This window comes from Camelus ferus, chromosome 26 (assembly GCF_009834535.1).
Source record: "Camelus ferus isolate YT-003-E chromosome 26, BCGSAC_Cfer_1.0, whole genome shotgun sequence".
Classification (NCBI taxonomy): Eukaryota; Metazoa; Chordata; class Mammalia; order Artiodactyla; family Camelidae; genus Camelus; species Camelus ferus.
In genome coordinates this window covers 13,516,488-13,535,149 of record NC_045721.1, presented here as the reverse complement: position 1 = coordinate 13,535,149, position 18,662 = coordinate 13,516,488, and the positions used below count along the sequence as shown (strand labels likewise).

The following is an 18,662-nucleotide window of genomic DNA, read 5'->3' as shown; positions in this document are numbered from 1 at the left end:
AAAGTTTCACCTTTCATTAATACCGTGAACAGACACTACTGCAAAGCTGCTTTGATTCTTCAAGTGAGGTTTTAGTCTGCTGCTGGTGGTACTGCTCATATACATAAATAGGCGTTATCCAGCCCCTCAAAAAAGAGAGGCAGATTTCACTGTTGGTGTGGTAGATGACTCTTGGATTATTAGGTTGCCTATTTGGATTTGGTGCACCGCAGCAAAAATACTGACGTGACCAGGCATCTCTCTGCCTAACTGCTGCATTCTGTCTTGCTCTTGGCCAGATTGCCTATTTTCCCCATGCTTGGTCTTGGAATCAGAAAGTTAAGCGTCTGTGATAGACTGTCATGGTAATCCTACATCCTGTTTTCAGCAAGTTTAGGAAGACTCCGCCATACACACAATCAAGCCCACTAAATACAGCCTGAGTCACAACTGTGATAGGAAAATCTGAGAAAAATGAGTGCTTATCCTAGTGGTCTTAAATGATCAATATAGTAAATATATTACAATTGTTACTCATGTCCTGGGATGGATATTATGTTAAAATAATATAATAGAAATCCATTTCAGAGTGCCATTTTCTTGCAAGCACGCAAGGGAGAATGACCTAAATAGAAAAAATGTTTCCTGAGACCTTTCTTGCACCTGATGCTCTACGAGGCCGCAGGGTCTGTGTACAGGGGTGGCGTCTTTACCGTCACAGAACTGCCAGCATGACAAGTAGTTGTATCAGGCTGATGAATGCCGTGATCGAGGGTTCTTGATCTCATCTCATCTCATCCCTTCTGGGGACCACTTTTAGAATGGTTATTCCCCCATGACAGCAATGCCTTAAAGAAAGGATACTTCCTTGGTTCCTAAAGGAACCTTTTTGTAGGCCATCTAATGGGCTGTGTTTCCACCCAGAGGGATCGGTCACAGGGCAGCCTGACCTGTAGTTATGGGAGGGGCTCCCTACAATTGATGCCTTGGGAAGGGAACCAAAGGTTCCTCCATCTGAAAAATTTTCATCATCACCCAATGCTCTTTCCTTTTCTCACACAACCTGAATTTTCCACCATGGAAATCTGGCATCTGGAAGGGAAAATAAAGTCCATCCTGACTGTAGAGATTGGAGGACAGGAACCATATTTCATTAATCTTTATATCCACACATGTCTTTACTCACACCCTCCCCTCCTCCCGATCAGTGCCCCAGAAAGTCCTCTTTCCCAGCTTTCAACAAGAATGATGCTTCTGAAAATACTCATCTGAGTGAGGAAAGCTGCCAGCCTGCGGCTGTAGCTCTGAGTCTGGGTATTGAAAGTGGGTTTCTTCGGGAGGTCGCAAATTGTGCCTGTGAGTGCAAAGATGTTGCTGCTAACCCAGTACAAAAGGCTGGTGAAAATGATTATGTTACTGTGATGAAGAAGGAGGAGGGAGAAGAAGAGAAGGAGGTGGGGTAAAAGAAAAGCTAACCAGTGCATTTTTTGCATGGCAAGCACTTTTCCATGTGTTTTCATGTGTGAGCTCTTTTAATCATCACATCAAACTTAGGATGTAGGGACAAATTATATACCTATTTTACAGATGCACAGAGAGGTGAAATGACTTGCCCAAGATCAATCAGCAGCTGGTAAGCAGGAGGGACAGTATTTGAACTCAGAGGGGCATGATTGCAAAAATGCATGCTCTTAACCAGTCTACTAGAGCAGAAAAAGAAGCTGAAAGGGAGAGCTGGGAGCCCAGGATATATGGATAATAATCAGACGAGCCATGAATGTGTGTGTGTGTGTGTGTATGTATAGAGAGAGCGAGAGAGAGAGAGTTGGATTTCTCTGATCTGCTATTCCTGCCTCAAGAAAGTGACAGATTTGGATGGTGTGATATGTAAGATCCCTTAAAACTAACATTCCATGGCTAAGTTTCTGTGTCAAATGTACTTATGTTGCCTTTGAGTTAGAAGCAGGTGCCAGACCTTCCCCTTGCTGCTGATTTTTGTAGGAAATTAGCTAACTGTCTCCTCAAAGTTTCAGAGAATCTGACCTCTTGGAGTAAAATTCAGTCGTGCTAGGCTTATATTTAGGGGTTACATTTTCAAACCTGTTAAACAAACAAGTCATATAATTCTACAGGCCATGTAGAGTCTGCTTAAACTTCCCCTCAAATAGAAGTCTAATGATCGAGTGGTTTCTATGAAAGTTCTTCATTTATAGAGTAATTTGTTCGCCCATTGAAAAATGTAGTATAAATCCTAGTTGAATAAGCTGTATTCTGGGAGTCGCTGTAATGTAGTCATTGAGCCATCACTGGAGAGGTTCTTTCTGGTCCCCTTCAATAAAGCAGATCTACACGCATTCTATATAACATTTCTCCATTTTTTCAAAAATTTATCATCTCCAAAATTATTTTTTCATTAACTTTATTACCACCTGTCTCTACATTGGAAAAATCTGTTTGGATAAGAACATTTGTTACCCCAGGGATGTGCATGGACTGACACAATATGTGTGCTCAACCTGTTATTGTTGCGTTAATGGGAAAAAAAAGTGGTAAAGATGGGAGTCACCAATGAGTGGTACTCTAAAAAGAGTGGGGAATGTTCTAAGATTAAAAAAGACAGAGAAAATTTAGAGTCAGTGTTTTTATTTGTAAATTTGTGTGACGCATCTTAATACTGCAAGTACAAAGGTCTGACTGCCTGGCTTGGATATTGAAGAAAGGTGTAACTATTAATCTATCAGCCTGTTTTGAGAACTTATATTAGACCTTGTTTTTAGGCTGTATGTTGTGAAGTCCAGCCAATATATACTACAAAGTCATATATCAATATATTTTATATGTACATGTGTATGTACATTATATAGATATACACACACACACACAATATGTCACTATATATACAAAGTAGTATATATTGAGTAATTTAATTAAGTTGAGATGGCCTGACTTTACTAATACTTCTAAACATAATTTGTCACTGTATTGCTTTGGATATCTGCTTAATTTCTGTTAGAATCAAAGTGTTAATACCTGTTGAGTAATATTTCTTAACTATTTAGAATAATATACTTCTTAAACTGCACACTTCTTGGAGAACAGTTAGCTCAGTTTTAGGGATCTATATGAACGAACCTCAAGGAAAGATTTTTTTAATGAATTAAATATGTGTAAGCCCTGCCTTCTGAACCTGGTGAACCAATGGCAATATGTTGAAAGACAGACATTGGGAAAAGATGTGCTTCCCAAGGAGTTAACTGAAGGTTGGATTAATAGGATCTCTGTAAACGGATAATAACACCTAAAATGAGATCTTTACAGTAGTTTATTCGAAACTGCTGAACTCCAGAATGAAATATTTTATCCCATAGGAAGACAACAGTTGCTTTTATATGCATTTTCATTAGTCACCATAGTGATTTGGGGTTAAAAAGAAATGACTCTTCTTATTTAAGCATGTAAAACTCTGGGTTTATATATATATATCCATAAGTGAATCTTTGTGTACTATACACACACACACATATACGTATGGTTACATTATGGTTTGGAGTTACAGTGGAATATGTAAAAATAAGTCCATGAGAGGTAGAGTAACATTCCAAAACCAGGACTTCAGTTTTTTTTTTAACAAATTTTCTTCAGTACTTCTCATTTCTTGACTTGTGCTTTTTCTGGGACAAATATTTAAGAATTCAGTTTTCAGCTTATACATTTCAAAGTTATTATTTCAGCTACAGCAAAATTCTGCCATTTGAAGATTCCTGATTAGACTGCATAAGCCTGCTGGTTAAGACTCTTAAGATTTTTTTTTGGACTCATGTGTTTTTTATTTGTAATAACAATTTGTTAGGTATTGAATATCTGCAATGTATGGAATGCACTAATGTTTCTACTTGTTGGTACTGTCTATTAATGGTGCACATGAAATTTAAAGACAGATATTATTTCTCCATTTGGAGATACACCTCTTTCATATTCACTAATGATTGTTTCATTATACTCTCAAATCTCTATGAAAAATGAATTGTTACCACTGTTTTTTTTTTTTTTTTTCCTTCATTAACCATGTACGTAGGTCCTCCAGGTCTCAAAGGTGATCGAGGATCGATTGGCTTTCCTGGAAGTCGAGGATTCTCAGGAACACCGGGAAGACCAGGTATTATGATCGTGTGTATTTTCTTTATAGAATATATCAAATAAATACCACCTCATAGCTATTCCTTTCAACTTCTCAGGTAACAAAAACAATGGTCATCATAGTACGAGTAGTGGCACTCACATGCAGTTCATTTTGTCACCTGAAACATTTTGAAATGGATTTCTGTCCACCAGAGGAAAGTTTCTATGTCCCAAAGGAAAATAGCTTAATATAAAACCACAACAGAGGATCTGTCAACTCCAGACCACCATAAATCACCATGAAGAATGGCATCTATCTTAGAATAGAGAGAGTGGAAAGACAACAAAGAAAAACAAAGAACCAAAGTATTAACACCCCTTTAACCAAAACAGACCCAACCCTGTTAAGTTAGCAAAATACAGGTAGACCTGAAATTCTATCCTTTGCAAGATGAACTGCCTGCTATGGTATATTAGTACTTAACAATCAACATTGTTTGGGGCTTTTAAAATTTGCATAATGACGATATTATTTCTGCTTCTTACGCCAGTAGCCTAAGCTTGAATTGTGAATTTTGCACAGAAATTTAAAAGGGAGTAGGTGTGTTGTTTCCTAACTTCAAAGTCAATTATGACCAAGAGAATAGAAGCCTTATCATTGAGGGTTTTATTTCTTTTTTCTTCTTTTTTGTAACAGATTTTGTTTTTTAGAGTACTGTTAGGTTTATAGAAAAATTGCCCAGAAAATGCAGAGATTTCCCAAGTACCACCTACCCACATAGAGTTTTCCCTATTTTTAGCATCTTGCAGTAGTGAGGTGCATTTGTTAGAATTGATGACCCAATGTTGATACATTATTATTAACTAAGGCCCACAGTCTGTATTAGGGTTCATGCTCCGTGTTTTACATTGTATGGGTTTTTACAAATGTATGGTGACGTGAATCCACTGCTAGTGTACCATTTAGAATAGTTTCACAGCCCTAAAGATCCCCTGTGTTCCCCCTACTCATCACCACACTCCTCCCTACCAACCCCATGATAACCAGTGATTTTTGTGCTGTCTCCACAGTTTTGCCCTTTCCAGAATGTCATCTATTTGGAATCATACTATATGTAATTTTTTCAGACTGGCTTATCCCGTTTAGCAATGTACATTAAAGTTTCTCTGTATCTTTTTGTGGCATGATAGTTCATTTATTTTCAATGCTCAGTACATTCTAATATTTGGTTGTACCACAATTTATTTATCTACTCACCTGTTGAGAGATACCTTGGTTGCTTACAAGCCTTGGCAATCAGTGAAAGATGGTATAAGCATTCACTGGGCACATTTTTGTGTGGAGGCACATTTTTGTGTGGACATGAGTTCACCTAGAAGTATGATTGCTGGATTGCATGATAACTAACCTTATATTTAGCTCTGTTAGAAATTGTCAAACTGTCTTCCAAAGTAAATGTACCATTTTGCACTCCTACCAGAAACAAGTGAAAATTCTTAATGCTCCACATCTTCACCAGCATTTGGTGTGGTCAGTGGTTTGGATGTTAGCAATTCTAACAGGTTAACATAAGGTATTTCTGACAGTATCAGTGTCAGACTGTGTCAATGGCAGTCAGGCTTGGGGAAAAAAATCAACTAACCATAAGTAAACAACCTACAGTAGTCTCCACCAGAGATCTGATTACCTGAATTGAACGGCATATTTATGTACCAGTCATCTCTAAAACCATGTAGCTTTAAACTAATCAGCTCTTTTTAGCAACATGGGAAAGAAGCATTTGTTAATTTGTTGGAAATTATCTGTATCACTCAGAAATTTCCTATATGGGCAATTTGTGTTCAACAGATACATGTATTTAAAAACTTTGAATTGGGCAAAAATCACAAAGCTACTTACAGAATCCAAGGTAGTTCAAAATAATTCTGTGAAGTGAGAAAGAAAACATCTTTTATCTGTGTTCTAAGTTTAAAGTTAAAGTGGTACATTAGCCTGTCTCAAATAGATTGTCATTCGTTATTTCTGGCAAAATCATGGTAAGGTTTTGCTGGGAGTCTTTCTAGTGCAGTCTATTTGTAACTTCCTATTTACACTAAATATAAAGGTTAACTTTACAGATGTGAATCACTACGAGCTACGAGTAAGTCAGTTACTAATTTGTCTTTCAAGAAAGCCTACACAAAAAGGAGACAGGTGGCAGAAATTTTAGGAATATTGAAACGGCCTGTTTCTCACAACCATCTATATACATAACCCACAGCCTTTCTCTCAGGGTGGTCAGGGAAGAGGGAAGGAATAAACCACAGAAGAGACAGGTAATTAGAGCACAGCGTAACATTTATTCCAAGAAGGTGATCACTTGCATGGCAGGTGTCTGAGGACTGGTGGAAGAGAGATCAAGAAGCAAGAACAGCACCCCTCTCGTGAGATGAAACTGTCACCATTGAACTCTCTTGTTGGGAGTAAGCGGTGATCCTCCAGACACACCTTTACGAACGGGACTGTGGGTAAAACAGCGACCCGCTAGCAAAGGGCAGGGTCGTAGCAATGTTTCCACACTTATCTGAAGCTTACTTGACCCTACATAAAGCAGCATCTCTACCACACTTCTAAGTATGTGAAGGGGGTTTCTCGAAGCCAGAAGTAACTACCTAGAGGTTTAGACACCAGTCAGACCTTCCTAGCTCCCCCCAGGAGTGCGGGAGTCCGGATCTCAGCTCTCCCAGAAACCCCTTCACAGCCCAGTCCAGAAACAGGAAACACAACAGACAAATTGTAATGGGGAGAGAAAAGTGAGTTTTGGGGTAAGACGGGAGACACCAGGCTTCCTGGGAGAGGTGGGGAAGGCACAGTCAAAGAAGGAGAGGGAAAAGGAGCCTGAATAAGCCTCAAACTGCTTACGCCTCAGTTTTGCCTCTTTTGGAAAATGGAAAATTTAATGCCCTGGTACGTAATTTAAGAGAATACATATATAAAGGACCGACCCAGAAAATGCCAAGTTCATAATAGGGCTTCTAAAATGGATAGCTATCATCCTCCTCCTCGTCCTCCTCAGCAGCACTGTGTTTGCATATCTGTACTTTGTTCCACCTCGATATCTAGATGACCTTGTGACACTGTCTTCATTTAAGACCAGCGTTGTGAATTGCCTTAATTAAAAAGAATTTGTTTCCTTTTTTTTTTTTTCTAAGGAAATCCTGGACAGAAAGGCCAGAAGGGGGAAAAAGGGAGTAGAAGCACGCTAAGTAAGTCTAGACTTTCTTGTTTGTCGTGTGTGCCTTGGGAATCAACAAGCCTGTGGTCATGGTGGTCTGTTGAGACCTTCGATGTTAATCCACAGAGCGTCTCTAGAAGTCAGCCAGTTTCCTACAAATAAACGGTGCCGATTGGAGCAAAGCAAGTAGATTAAATTAAGCGACTCTAAATCTCATTACCCATTTGTATTTAGTTTTTATGATGAGCATACCTTTCTAAAAATTCACGTAGAAAATTGTTCCATTTTCAAGCCAATTTCAATCTGCTGAAGGAAAATTAAGCTTATGAATAAAAACAATTACAGCCTCCTTGCCTACTAACTGAGGTAGCTGAAGAGTCACATACAGGAATTTGGACGTTCTCAGAACCCTAGCAGACTCATTCTCTGACAGCTGGGTTTTTTTTTTTTTTTCATTTTGTTTCTGTTTTAATAAAAACTTGAGAAGTAGTATTTGATATCCCAGACTTTCAAAACAGCAACAGAATAGATTTCACAGCAGGGATCTCTGTGGATGGAATGCTGACCTCATGTTCCAGTGTAGGAAATCTGTAAATTGGACCTTTAAAAATGAAATACTAGATGCGATATCTTCTATAGTCATAATGCCGTTAAGTCAGTAGTCGTGTGTCTAGGCTGAATCTACCCGACATAATGAAAAGATTATGAAAAGCAATGAGGAGTCTGCACTTGATTTCTCAGAAAACAAGTGTTCTTCCTCCATATTCCAGTAGGAGCTGTGTGTGTGTGTGTGTCTGTCTGTCTGTCTGTCTGTCTGTGGGACTGGCTGATACACGGACACAGTGATAATCCTGTTTACCCATCAAGAGTCTGTTTTAGACAGATTTTGGCAAATCCTTTGGTAGACCCCCAAATCTAGCAGTTTTCAGGTGTAATGATTGTCTAAGAAATACAGTATCAGTTTCTCTATCTTAGGAAAAATAATTATTTTAATCTCAAGTGCAGGTGGATTCCACAGTTAGGCAACTTCGGGTAACCATTGTGAACACCAACCGTTAGTGTGTGGTGTAACCCAGGACGATTTCCATGATTCTTTCCCCAGAGTGCTTTGGTGTTATTCCATGACTATCGTGTTGTTATAGTTAAGATAATAGAAACAACAGGAAGTCTCCCTCCTCTTTCTCCTTTGGGTCCATTTACTCTTTAAAGTGATCCGTTTTGTCTGCTGTTAACTTTTTATTCTGTTTCTCTCCTTTCTCCTTGTCACTCCCTTTATCTTCATTTGAGCTTCAGGGCAACACTCTTCCCTATCTGCATGTTTATCTCTGCCTTTATCTTCATCTTTGGTGCTTCTTTATCTCCTTGTCTCCTTTTCCTGAGACTTGCTCTGAGCTTCTTAACCTTGACTCTGGTCAAGCATGGGATGCTTTTATTTTGCAGACTGTTAATCCGACATCCATGCTGTCTTGTTCCCTGAGGTTATCAGATGCTTTGTACATTTTTAAAAAATTATGTTCAGAAACATTCTCAGTTACAGGTATTTTCATGGCTGTTTTGAAGTATATGTGCTTGCTTTCTTTGAGAAAGCATTATGAGAGAGATTTCTCTGTATAAGTGTCTAAAGCCTCCAGATTCCACTGAGAGTGTATCATTCCATGATGTTTCAGAAAGACAAAGAATCAGTATGTTCTGTTTTCGCCTTAATTTACCAGTCACCTGCCACTTCAGTATATACGGCTCTTCCTCTGTTCTCTCAGTGGCTACTCACTGTTCCATTATACAGCTCTACCATGATTTCCATAATAGAACATTCAGTCCCCTAGTCATGAACACTTGATGCTTTTTGTTCACTTTGGTTTGGCTCTAAGAAACAGTGCCACATTCAGCATTCTCGTACATGATTTGGGGAGAATGTTTTTAATAGAGAATTTGCTGTTAGTAGAATCAATAGTTCAGAGGTGACATGCATTTTACAATTTGAAGGATTCTTGCAAATGGCTCCAAAAAGGTGGTACCAAGGTATTCTGTATGATAGTGCCTGATTCCCCACATCTTCAGTGAATTCTGTTATATGAAAATTTATATCGAATTATTTTGCTACACATCTTTTTAATATTTTTCAGGTGTGATTTATGTAATGAAAATAACCATTGATTTCCTCTTTTTATATATGTGTCAGGACCAGAATAACTCCCTGATCATAATAGGGCAGGCCCCTTTTAAGATCAGGTGAGTTGGGCGGGACACCATGTGCTACCATCTCATTAAAAGGCCCTTCATCTCTGGACAAGTCATCAGCACAACTGACTCCAAGATCCCTTTGTGGCTCCTCCAAACAACCTTGGCTCCCATGTGGTGCCTGGTTTCTGTATGGCTTCCTCGCCTGGTCCTTGGCGCTCTTTGGGCCTCTGCTTCCCCGCTCAGACTTCTCCCCACTCTCTTACCACCCCTCCCCCCCCGTCAATACCATCCCCTTGCCAGGACTCCTCCCGTGTTCTGACTGGCTGGCTGCTCCTACCCATGCAGGAGCCTCTGCTGCCCACTCAGCTAGTGTCTCCTGAACCCAACCTAACCCGTTGCGTTCTAGGAGAAATCTCATGGCTACTGATTATACGTGGGTTCTTTGTACTCAGAAACACTGGTCTCAACCAGAGATAGGGATGCCACACAAGAATCCATTTGTTCATTCAGTATACGTTTATTGTGTACCTCCTAGAGCTGGACTTAACAGCTAATAAGATAGCTCTTGTCTCTGGTCTTAGGGAGATAATTGTCCCCACAAGACATAGACATGGAAACAAGCAATTAGACAATAGCAGAGCTGTGTTGGGGGAAGGACAGGGCTCCACTAGTGTTCAGAGATCAAGATTTTAAAATTCCTTAGAATTTTAAGAAGGTAAACTGACTTTGATTGGCTTAGTTTACCTTCTTATATTCTTATTCTCCAAATTACAGCATATTTTGTTCAAGTTTCAGAGTGAGGTGAACCGGAGTTGGGGCCGTTCATTCAACACATTTGAGCCAAAAAAAAAAAAAAAAAACACCCAAAGCTTGTTTCCTTAAGTTACCTGGCCATTTCAAGCAAGAATGTTTTGATCATAAATAATAATTCTGAAATTTTTTTTTTATTCTGAAAAGCTCTTTTCGCCACATTGCTTTGTTCAATATCCTAGGTAAAAAAGCACATGTGAAAAAAAAGTTTCTAAGTATGCTGGTTGTGTAAATAAATAAAAACTGTCAAAACAAACAAACAAAACCCCCACACAACTCTTTGTATTTTATTCTTTAAAGATCCAGTATAGGTCCTGGAGAAAAAGAAATATTTCAGTAGAACTGGAGATGTTTTGTGTAGGTGAAGAAAGGGCTGAAAATGAGAAAGGAGAAAAAGTAAGAAAAGGCAAACCAAAAAAGGAAAAACCAGGGATTCCATGTTAGTTTTGAAATCTATTCATCAGCAGTTTGAACTTTCACAACCGTCCTTTCTTTCCCGGTCTAACATGTAGCCCCCAGGGTTCACAGCATTGAGTTTCCAGTATTGTTCTAAGTAGTGTCCCTAAGTGTGTCTCCCCACTTGCGTTTCCTCCCATGTAAATAATGTCTGTGTTGTGAGGGTCACATAAGATACTGTGTGTATGCAGCTGGTCTGGAAAATCACAAAGTGGTTTCAATATGTGAGGTGTGGTTCACAGTGATCTCTCTGAACTGAAACCATTCTCCCTCGCTGGTATAATGCAGACATTTTCCATCTGTAATCAGAACAGAAGTGAGAGCAGAATGAGAATGCAAGAAGCCAAAGAAATGCCATGGACCAAAAGAGAGATGCTGGAGAGTCAGATAAGATTATCCATTCGATAAAGCAACACAAATGTGACTGGATCACAAATCAATGAGTTTATCTGAGCCAAGCAAAAGAGCCTAAGTTATAAATAAAAGGAGCGACTAAACAGAGTGTATGCCAGAGACCGGAAGCTGTCAACAGAGATCAGAACAAAATGTCAGGCTGATAAAACAGGAATTCCAGGCTCTGAGGAACAAAGCCTGAGCCCAAGACACTGATGAAGAGAAAGTTCCAAGAAGGGTTGAAACATATTAAGAGTTGTCAATTGTACCCTGGGTCTGTGCCTGCTGACACCAGTCTCCAGGAATGAAGGGGCAGAGAGGAATCAGTCCTCAATATTAGCAGACCGGCCAGGCTGACTAGCCTGTTAATGCAAACATCTGGAAATTAGTTGGATCTCCTTGTACATGGTTTGATTGACAGGACTTCCTACCCCATTCTGCACTGAGGGACAGGTAGCACCTGGGAACCCTCTTCCAGCAGAGCTTGATCCTCGTTGGCCCAGGATGGGAGACAGTTCCAGAGAATTTGGGAGACAGATTTTGGGATCCCAGAGATTTTGGGAGACAGTTCCAGAGAATTCAGTTCACAAGTTACCTGGGCACCCCAGAATGCAAAGAGATGCGTAAGTGTGTGAAATACTAACCCAAACTTTCCAAATGAAGGGAGAAGGTCTTCCTTAGACAAAAGTAGATGCTTAATGCCCAGTTCAAATGCCCAAATTATACCAAATTTAATAATGTATAATAAAAAGAAAACAAGTCTGCACCAAACTCTTAATGCTCCTCGCCAATTTGTCTGCTATGTCTCACCCTAACTTGGAAGTGTACAGCCCAGAAGATTTCCTGCCACACAATTGAATTTTGTGTGAAGCTCTGTCCTAAATGTACCAATTTCTGCTGTGTCCTTTGTTAGTGTTTTCTGCTGTATTTTTGGCCCAATAAGACTATAGCTGGGTTGTGAATTTTTTAGCAAATGTCTCATCTTGAAACTCATACCATGATATGAAGTCTCCCTTTGTCTTTCATTCAGTTACTATTGAGGACTCAGCACAATCTTAAATGAATTCATGGTCTTTCTCGAAGCATTCAGCTGACCAAAGTAAATGCTTCTCCAACCACAAAATACCTAGAATAATGAACATTTAGAGAACGTTTGCTCTGCACCACGGGCTTTCATGCATGATCTCGTCTGAACCTCAGAGGAGCCTTGGAGGTAGGTCCTGTTATCACTCCCATTTTATAGATGAGAAGCTGAAGCTCACCACCACGTGGCAGAACAGAAACACAAAGCCGGGTAGATTGATGTGAAGTCCCTGTTTGTAACGGTGGCTCCATCCCACGCTCCTGCACTAGTTTTGTATATTTTTATATATAGATACCACAAATATGTCATACGGAGGGTGTGGAGAGAGAAAGAAGGAAGAGAGACAAAGAGATCTGTAATGAGCAGTTTGGTTTTCTGGAATGGGCCAAGTCATTTGAAGACCTTCAGGAGATAATAGGTGTTATAGTAGGAACTCCATGAGGTCAAATTCCATAAAAGCATTCTTGATTAATCTTCATTTGCTTGTTTCTTCCTTCAAGTCCACTCCAGCAATTGCATCCAGTCTCTCCTCCTGCTACATTAACTCAGACACAGTCTTTCTGGAATGTTCCCAAAGCTTCCATTACCATACTAAGAGTGCATCAGGGGAAGGAACGACCTCTTAATATGCTATTTTAATTTCAGGAACTGGCTCGATTTTAATTATTTTTCAATATATTATGGCTGCTCTGATGTCCCTCTTCTTTCCTTGTGTGTCTTCTTTGCCTCCTCTCTGGACTTTACTCAGTGGCCCCAGCTGTGCTTCAGCAGAGCAGCGTGTCCCTGAACAGTGGTGGCTCAAGCTAACCTAGACAAATGGTACTCATCCGTGGCAGTCAGGTGGTGTTTCAAACTCTATACGGTTCCACAAGTTGTTGCTAAAAACGCATAGCGTTCCATTAACACAATAAATGTGTTCCTCAATAGTGTGTGTAACACATATGTCTTATAAATTGAAATCGAGATTTAAATCATTAATGAATCCAGTGGTGAACGCTTGTCCTGTTGAGGATTTGTCCCAGCTGACTTGGCAGCCTGACTCTCACCAGAGCTAATGAGAAGGGAAAAAAATCAACACAGTTCCAGCCAGGTCTTTTGCACCAGTAAAATTTGAAATTCATCCACCTGTGTGCCAGAATTCAGGCGGAGTAGAGAGATCCAACACACCTCTTTCCGAGGAGAATGCATGTTATCTTTCAGTCCACCTTCCAGTCCAGTTCAAGGTACAAACACTGAGTGATTTTGGAAAATTGTTTTCTCTTCAAAGTCAGAGACTCTGGACTGAGTTGTCGGCCCTGCCAATAACTGGACAGATTCAAGTTTAGTTGGCCAAATTTGGGACATTTTTCTTTACAAGATCCACAGCTCAAATCCTCTACAGTCTATGATTTCACAGGTTCCCAGAATAACTTTCAAAATAAAAGATGATTAATAGTTCTGTTACTACCATTTATGTAGTACTTTACAGTTTAAAATACATTTTTTCACATACTGTCATATTTGAAAGCTCAATCCTAGCAGGTAGATGTTACCATGTTTATTTTATAAATGGGCGGATGAAGGCTCAAAGAGCTTAAATCACTTATCAATGTCACAGCCCCTCTTAAAGGGAGACAAGAGGGCTCTTACGAGGTCTGGGCTAAGGCCTCCATTTTCAGAAATTAGAAAGAATGGTAATGTAATTTATGCTCTTATATAATGTGAAGTTTCTAAAGTAGCTCTGTTCCAGATCTTAATGAGTAACTTGATTATTTGGATGCCCTGGGGTTTTAAATGAAGAGCAAAAATTTAAATACACTATAGATAGGTAAATGAAATACCCCTTTATTCATTTTTTAAACATTCTCCTAAGTAACTCTGGAAACTAAGACTCCCTTAGAAGTGAAATACTAAATAATAACAAGATTTCTCTGAATGATAATAAATATCTCAATATAGGAACTGTGTCCCTTGGAGAAAACAATGTGCTCTGTGAAATGCAGACATTTTTATTTAATTGGCAATTTAAAAATCCAGTGGTAGAATTGGTGGCTCATGACACTCAGAAGAGAACTTAAACTTACACTCACAACTGTGCTCTGCTTTTCTTGTCCCAGTCGTCTTTTCAGGTTTGGGGGAGAGAGGGGGAAGTAATTAGGTTTATTTTTTTATGTATTTAATGGAGGTCCTGGGGATTGAACCCACGACCTCGTGCATGCCAAGCACACCCCCACCTTTCCCCCCATACACTTACTCTTACCCATCCCTGTGGGAATCTGTACAACCAGCGAGGGATTCTTTATAAATACCAAGTTCTTCCTTCATCTTAAATATTTGTCACTTATTTTAGCAAGATTATTTTAAAGTCCTATCTGATGATTCAGTTTACAAACTGAGAAATTAAATATAGGACATATAGCCTTCTGCTACTTTTGAATTTTCATACGTGGAACTAATTTACTCTTACTGATAATTAAGTTATGTTTACTCAGTATCATCTGAGTTTAGTACAGTTTATTTTGACGCCACAAACTCTCAGTCTCTGTTTTAGTTATTGAGCCACTGAACCATGGGTGTTCAGTGTCATCGTGATTGACCTCTGCTAAATCACTCATTTCCAATGTAACCAAATATCTCCCACCCAGCTATTCTGCATCCTTAAATATTGGGCATCAGTTCTTTAATATTGAAATAAAATTGAGCACCAACCAGTCTCATGTTCCAAGGCAATTCCAGTGCCTCCTGTCTAAAGTAGTTTGATGAAAATACAGAAAAATTATATTCCTCCATGTCTCCTCATTCAGATCCCTGCCACCACTGAGATAGTAGGTTTCATAGGGTTTCTAGAAATTCATGTTCACCTGAAGCCTCAGAATGTGCCCTCATTTGGAAGCAGGGTCTTTGCAGGTGTAGTTAGGCTAAGACGAGGTCATGTTGGATTCAGGTGGGCCCTATTGCTAATGATTGGCATCTTAATAAGAGGAGGTGGCACAGAGAAATGGTGAAGGCCATGTGGAGACACAGCAGAGGTCAGAGTGATGCAGTTACAAGTTGAAGAACACTAAGGCTTGCCAGGAGCCACTAGAAGCTAAGAAAAGGTGAGGAAGAATTTCTCCCTACAACCTTCAAAGAAAACATGGTCCTGCTACCATCTTGATTTCAGGCTTCTGGCCTCCAGAACTGTAAGAGAATAAATTTCTGTTGTTTTAAGCTGCACAATACGTGACCATTTATTGTAGTAGCCCTCAGAAACTAGCCTGCCTCGGCATGTTTGGCTGTGGCTTTCCCCCTACGTGACTCGTTCCAACAATGAGCCCCACTTCTCTCCCTTCACTTAGGAAAGGTCCCTAGCTCCACCTGGGGATCTAATAGAGTTTTACTGAAGATTCACGTAAAACAGGAAAATCTAAGCAGAAGAGTCTACAACTTAAAGTTAAACCTTAGACTTCGCTGCGCTGAAATTCCCAGCTGGCTTAGACTCCAGATTTTCCTCACCGGCCACTCTCCTCAGCCTCTCCCCTCGCCACTGACATCTTCTCCCTCTAGTTTCTCCACTTTACTCTATCTTGGGATCCAAAATACTTGTCTCCTTTGACTTCCACAGTAAGATTCAAAAATCTGTTACATTATTTTTCCAAGAAATTCAACCTGTTTTGCCAAACATCTGATACAGGTGGTGCCTTTTATAACTAAATACCTCATTAAGTTAATTATCTTACATGAAAAATCACTTTGCTTTCTAGAGGATATTTGCCATATTGCAAGAACTTTCAGGTCAACTTGGAACCAGGATTTTTTTTTTAAATTTTTTTGTTACATTTGGAGCTCAAACATAATAATCACCGTAGAGTAATAATTAACTGTAAATCCTAATTCTAATAAATAATACTAAAAAAAACCTGATCATGAGGTAAACAATATGATAATAATTGGCATGAAGTAACTACATCCTCAAAAGTCATTTTAACCTCAGTTCTTTACTTCTGCTCCAGTAGCAGTGATGGATACAAGCCAAAAAGCTTCAAGAGTTCACATCTTCCCCGACTCTCTCTTCAAGTTAGAATTTTGTCTAATTGGGGTTAGTAGCTGTGTAGTATTTCCTAACTTTTAAGGAAAGATTTGTGTATGCATTTTTATAATTTATTTAGGACTTGTGTGTGGCCCCATCAGCATCCCTGGGAACATGTTTTCTTTATAATATACTTCAAATATAAAGAAAATAAGGAAGAACATTTACAACAAACAGCTAATAAATAGTTATTACACATCACCTGGATTTGAGAGATGCTGTCATTTTACCACGTTGATTATATGTATATGTTTTTTAGGAAATATGTAAACTGATTTTGAAGCTGCACTTAACCCTGCCTACATTGCTTTTTTTTCTTTTAACATTTTTTTGAGTTTTAGTCATTTTACAATGTTTTGTCAAATTCCAGTGTAGAGCACAATTTTTCAGTTATACATGAACATACATATATTCATTGTCACACTTTTTTTTCGCTGTGAGCTACCACAAGATCTTGTATCTATTTCCCTGTGCTATACAGTATAATCTTGTTTATATATTCTACATTTTGAAATCCCAGTCTGTCCCTTCCTACCTTCTGCCCCCTTGGCAACCGTAAGTTTGTATTCTATGTCTGTGAGTCTGTTTCTATTTTGTATTTATGTTTTTTTCTTTTTTTTTTTTTTTTCTTTTTAGATTCCACATATAAGCGATCTCATATGGTATTTTTCTTTCTCTTTCTGGCTTACTTCACTTAGAATGACATTCTCCAGGTCCATCCGTGTTGCTGCAAATGGCGTTAAGTTGTTGGTTTTTATGGCTGAATAGTATTCCATTGTATAAATATACCACATCTTTATCCAGTCATCTGTTGATGGACATTTAGGCTGTTCTGCCTTCCTTGCTTTTATCAGGGAGTTTACATGTTTCTTTCCATTCATGGTTCTATGCATTTACTACATATGTACGTATGCATAAACAATAAACGGTTTTGTGTGTAATTTTATGTATGTGCTAAATCTCTCACTCTGAACTTGTTCTTTCACTCGGTTTTATGAATTTCAGCTTTATTTTAGTCATAAACCCTTTACAACAGTAGGGATGTTAGTGATTATCTGGCCACCACTTATTTTAATTAAATTAATCTTAGTTTTAAAAATAGCATAATGACAGAAAATAAGAAAAAGATTGTGTATTCGGGTTCTGTCCCATATACAAAATAAGTGTATTACTGTCAATATGACTGGATACTTCCAGTCTTTTTATATATCAAATTTTTTGTATAATTAAAATATTAATCTTAATATAGCCACTTAATACTATATTATCATCTTCCATTTTCTAAATGATTTTTCGATAGTTATGTTGAATGCCTCTAAATCTAAGGTATGTACTGTAATTAGTTCGGCTATTCCTCTATCCTGAGATATTTAGTATCTTTATTTTACTCCCTCCTTTAAAAATAAGCCTTCAGTAAACAAAACAATAATAACCACTGAACTTGTTAACTTTCACTATATTTGAAGTTATTTTCTCAGATTAGGTTAGAAAACCTTCTTTTGTAAATTATCTGCTCTTTAATTTTTTGTTGGATATCTTAAGGTCATAGAAATCTGAATGAGCTATTTGTATAATGAATATTTAATAATATTGTTTTTATTTTACATACAGACTTTTTAAAAGATACAGAAATTATCAGTCTTCTACTGTTCCCTCCCAACCCAGAAAATAAGAATAGTAAGATTGCCTTTCAAAAGTTAAACTACAATGAATCAGAGCAAAGAGATGTCAAATCACCTGACCCGAGGGAACATATTAACATATGTAAAGAAAAATGTATTAACCAAAGAGCCTTGGCCAGTCCCAGAGGCGAAATCTCACTGCTATGTCTCGTTGTAAATTAATAAATTAATTAAAGGAGTAATTCACTGGTGGTGATCTGACTTCTTGTGCTGATTGCCCACAGAGAGAAAATGGCCTTGTCAAGTAGTTAAAAATATTCCTGGTTTTGAGGCAATTACATTTCTGGTTGTAAATTGAATTGACATTTAGTCCCAAGATTCTGTTTAACATTAGTCTGCCACTAAATGATAAAGCCTCTAAACCTACAAAATCAGGCTTTGGAATAGGCGAGGCTTCTGATCAGACCCTCCCACCAGACCCTTCCACCTCGGGGGTCTCTCAGGAGACAACAGTGTCTTTTTGTCCCATAATAGGACTCAGGTTTATCTCAGTTAAATCAACCTTTCCTTCAGAATTTCCTTTACTGCTTTTACACATAGGAACTAAATTCTCTCTAGAGGCTGATGAAGCACTAAATTCTGTTTCTTTTATTTAGTGTTTGCTATTTTCAGCATTTGCCAATTTAATCCACTCAAGTAGTCCAGTTTCCATATCCCAAAGAGCTCAAAATCCATTTGTCCCTTCATTCATACCA

The 18,662-nt window shown here is 38.6% G+C and overlaps 1 protein-coding gene across 6 annotated transcripts in view; it reads left to right on the top strand.

Moving 5' to 3' along the window:
- The window catches only part of MSR1 (macrophage scavenger receptor 1), a 64,279-nt gene that overhangs the window by 31,201 nt on the left and 14,416 nt on the right, over positions 1-18,662 (top strand). For 5 of the 6 annotated variants that reach the window (XM_032468676.1, XM_006191592.3, XM_032468675.1 and 2 more), the window contains 2 exons: positions 4,055-4,135; positions 7,291-7,344. In XM_032468676.1, the coding sequence (XP_032324567.1) occupies positions 4,055-4,135; positions 7,291-7,344 (135 nt within the window). Of the gene's footprint in view, positions 1-4,054; positions 4,136-7,290; positions 7,345-9,492; positions 10,570-18,662 lie in introns of those variants that run through there. The other variant, XM_032468678.1, reaches the window with a different exon arrangement.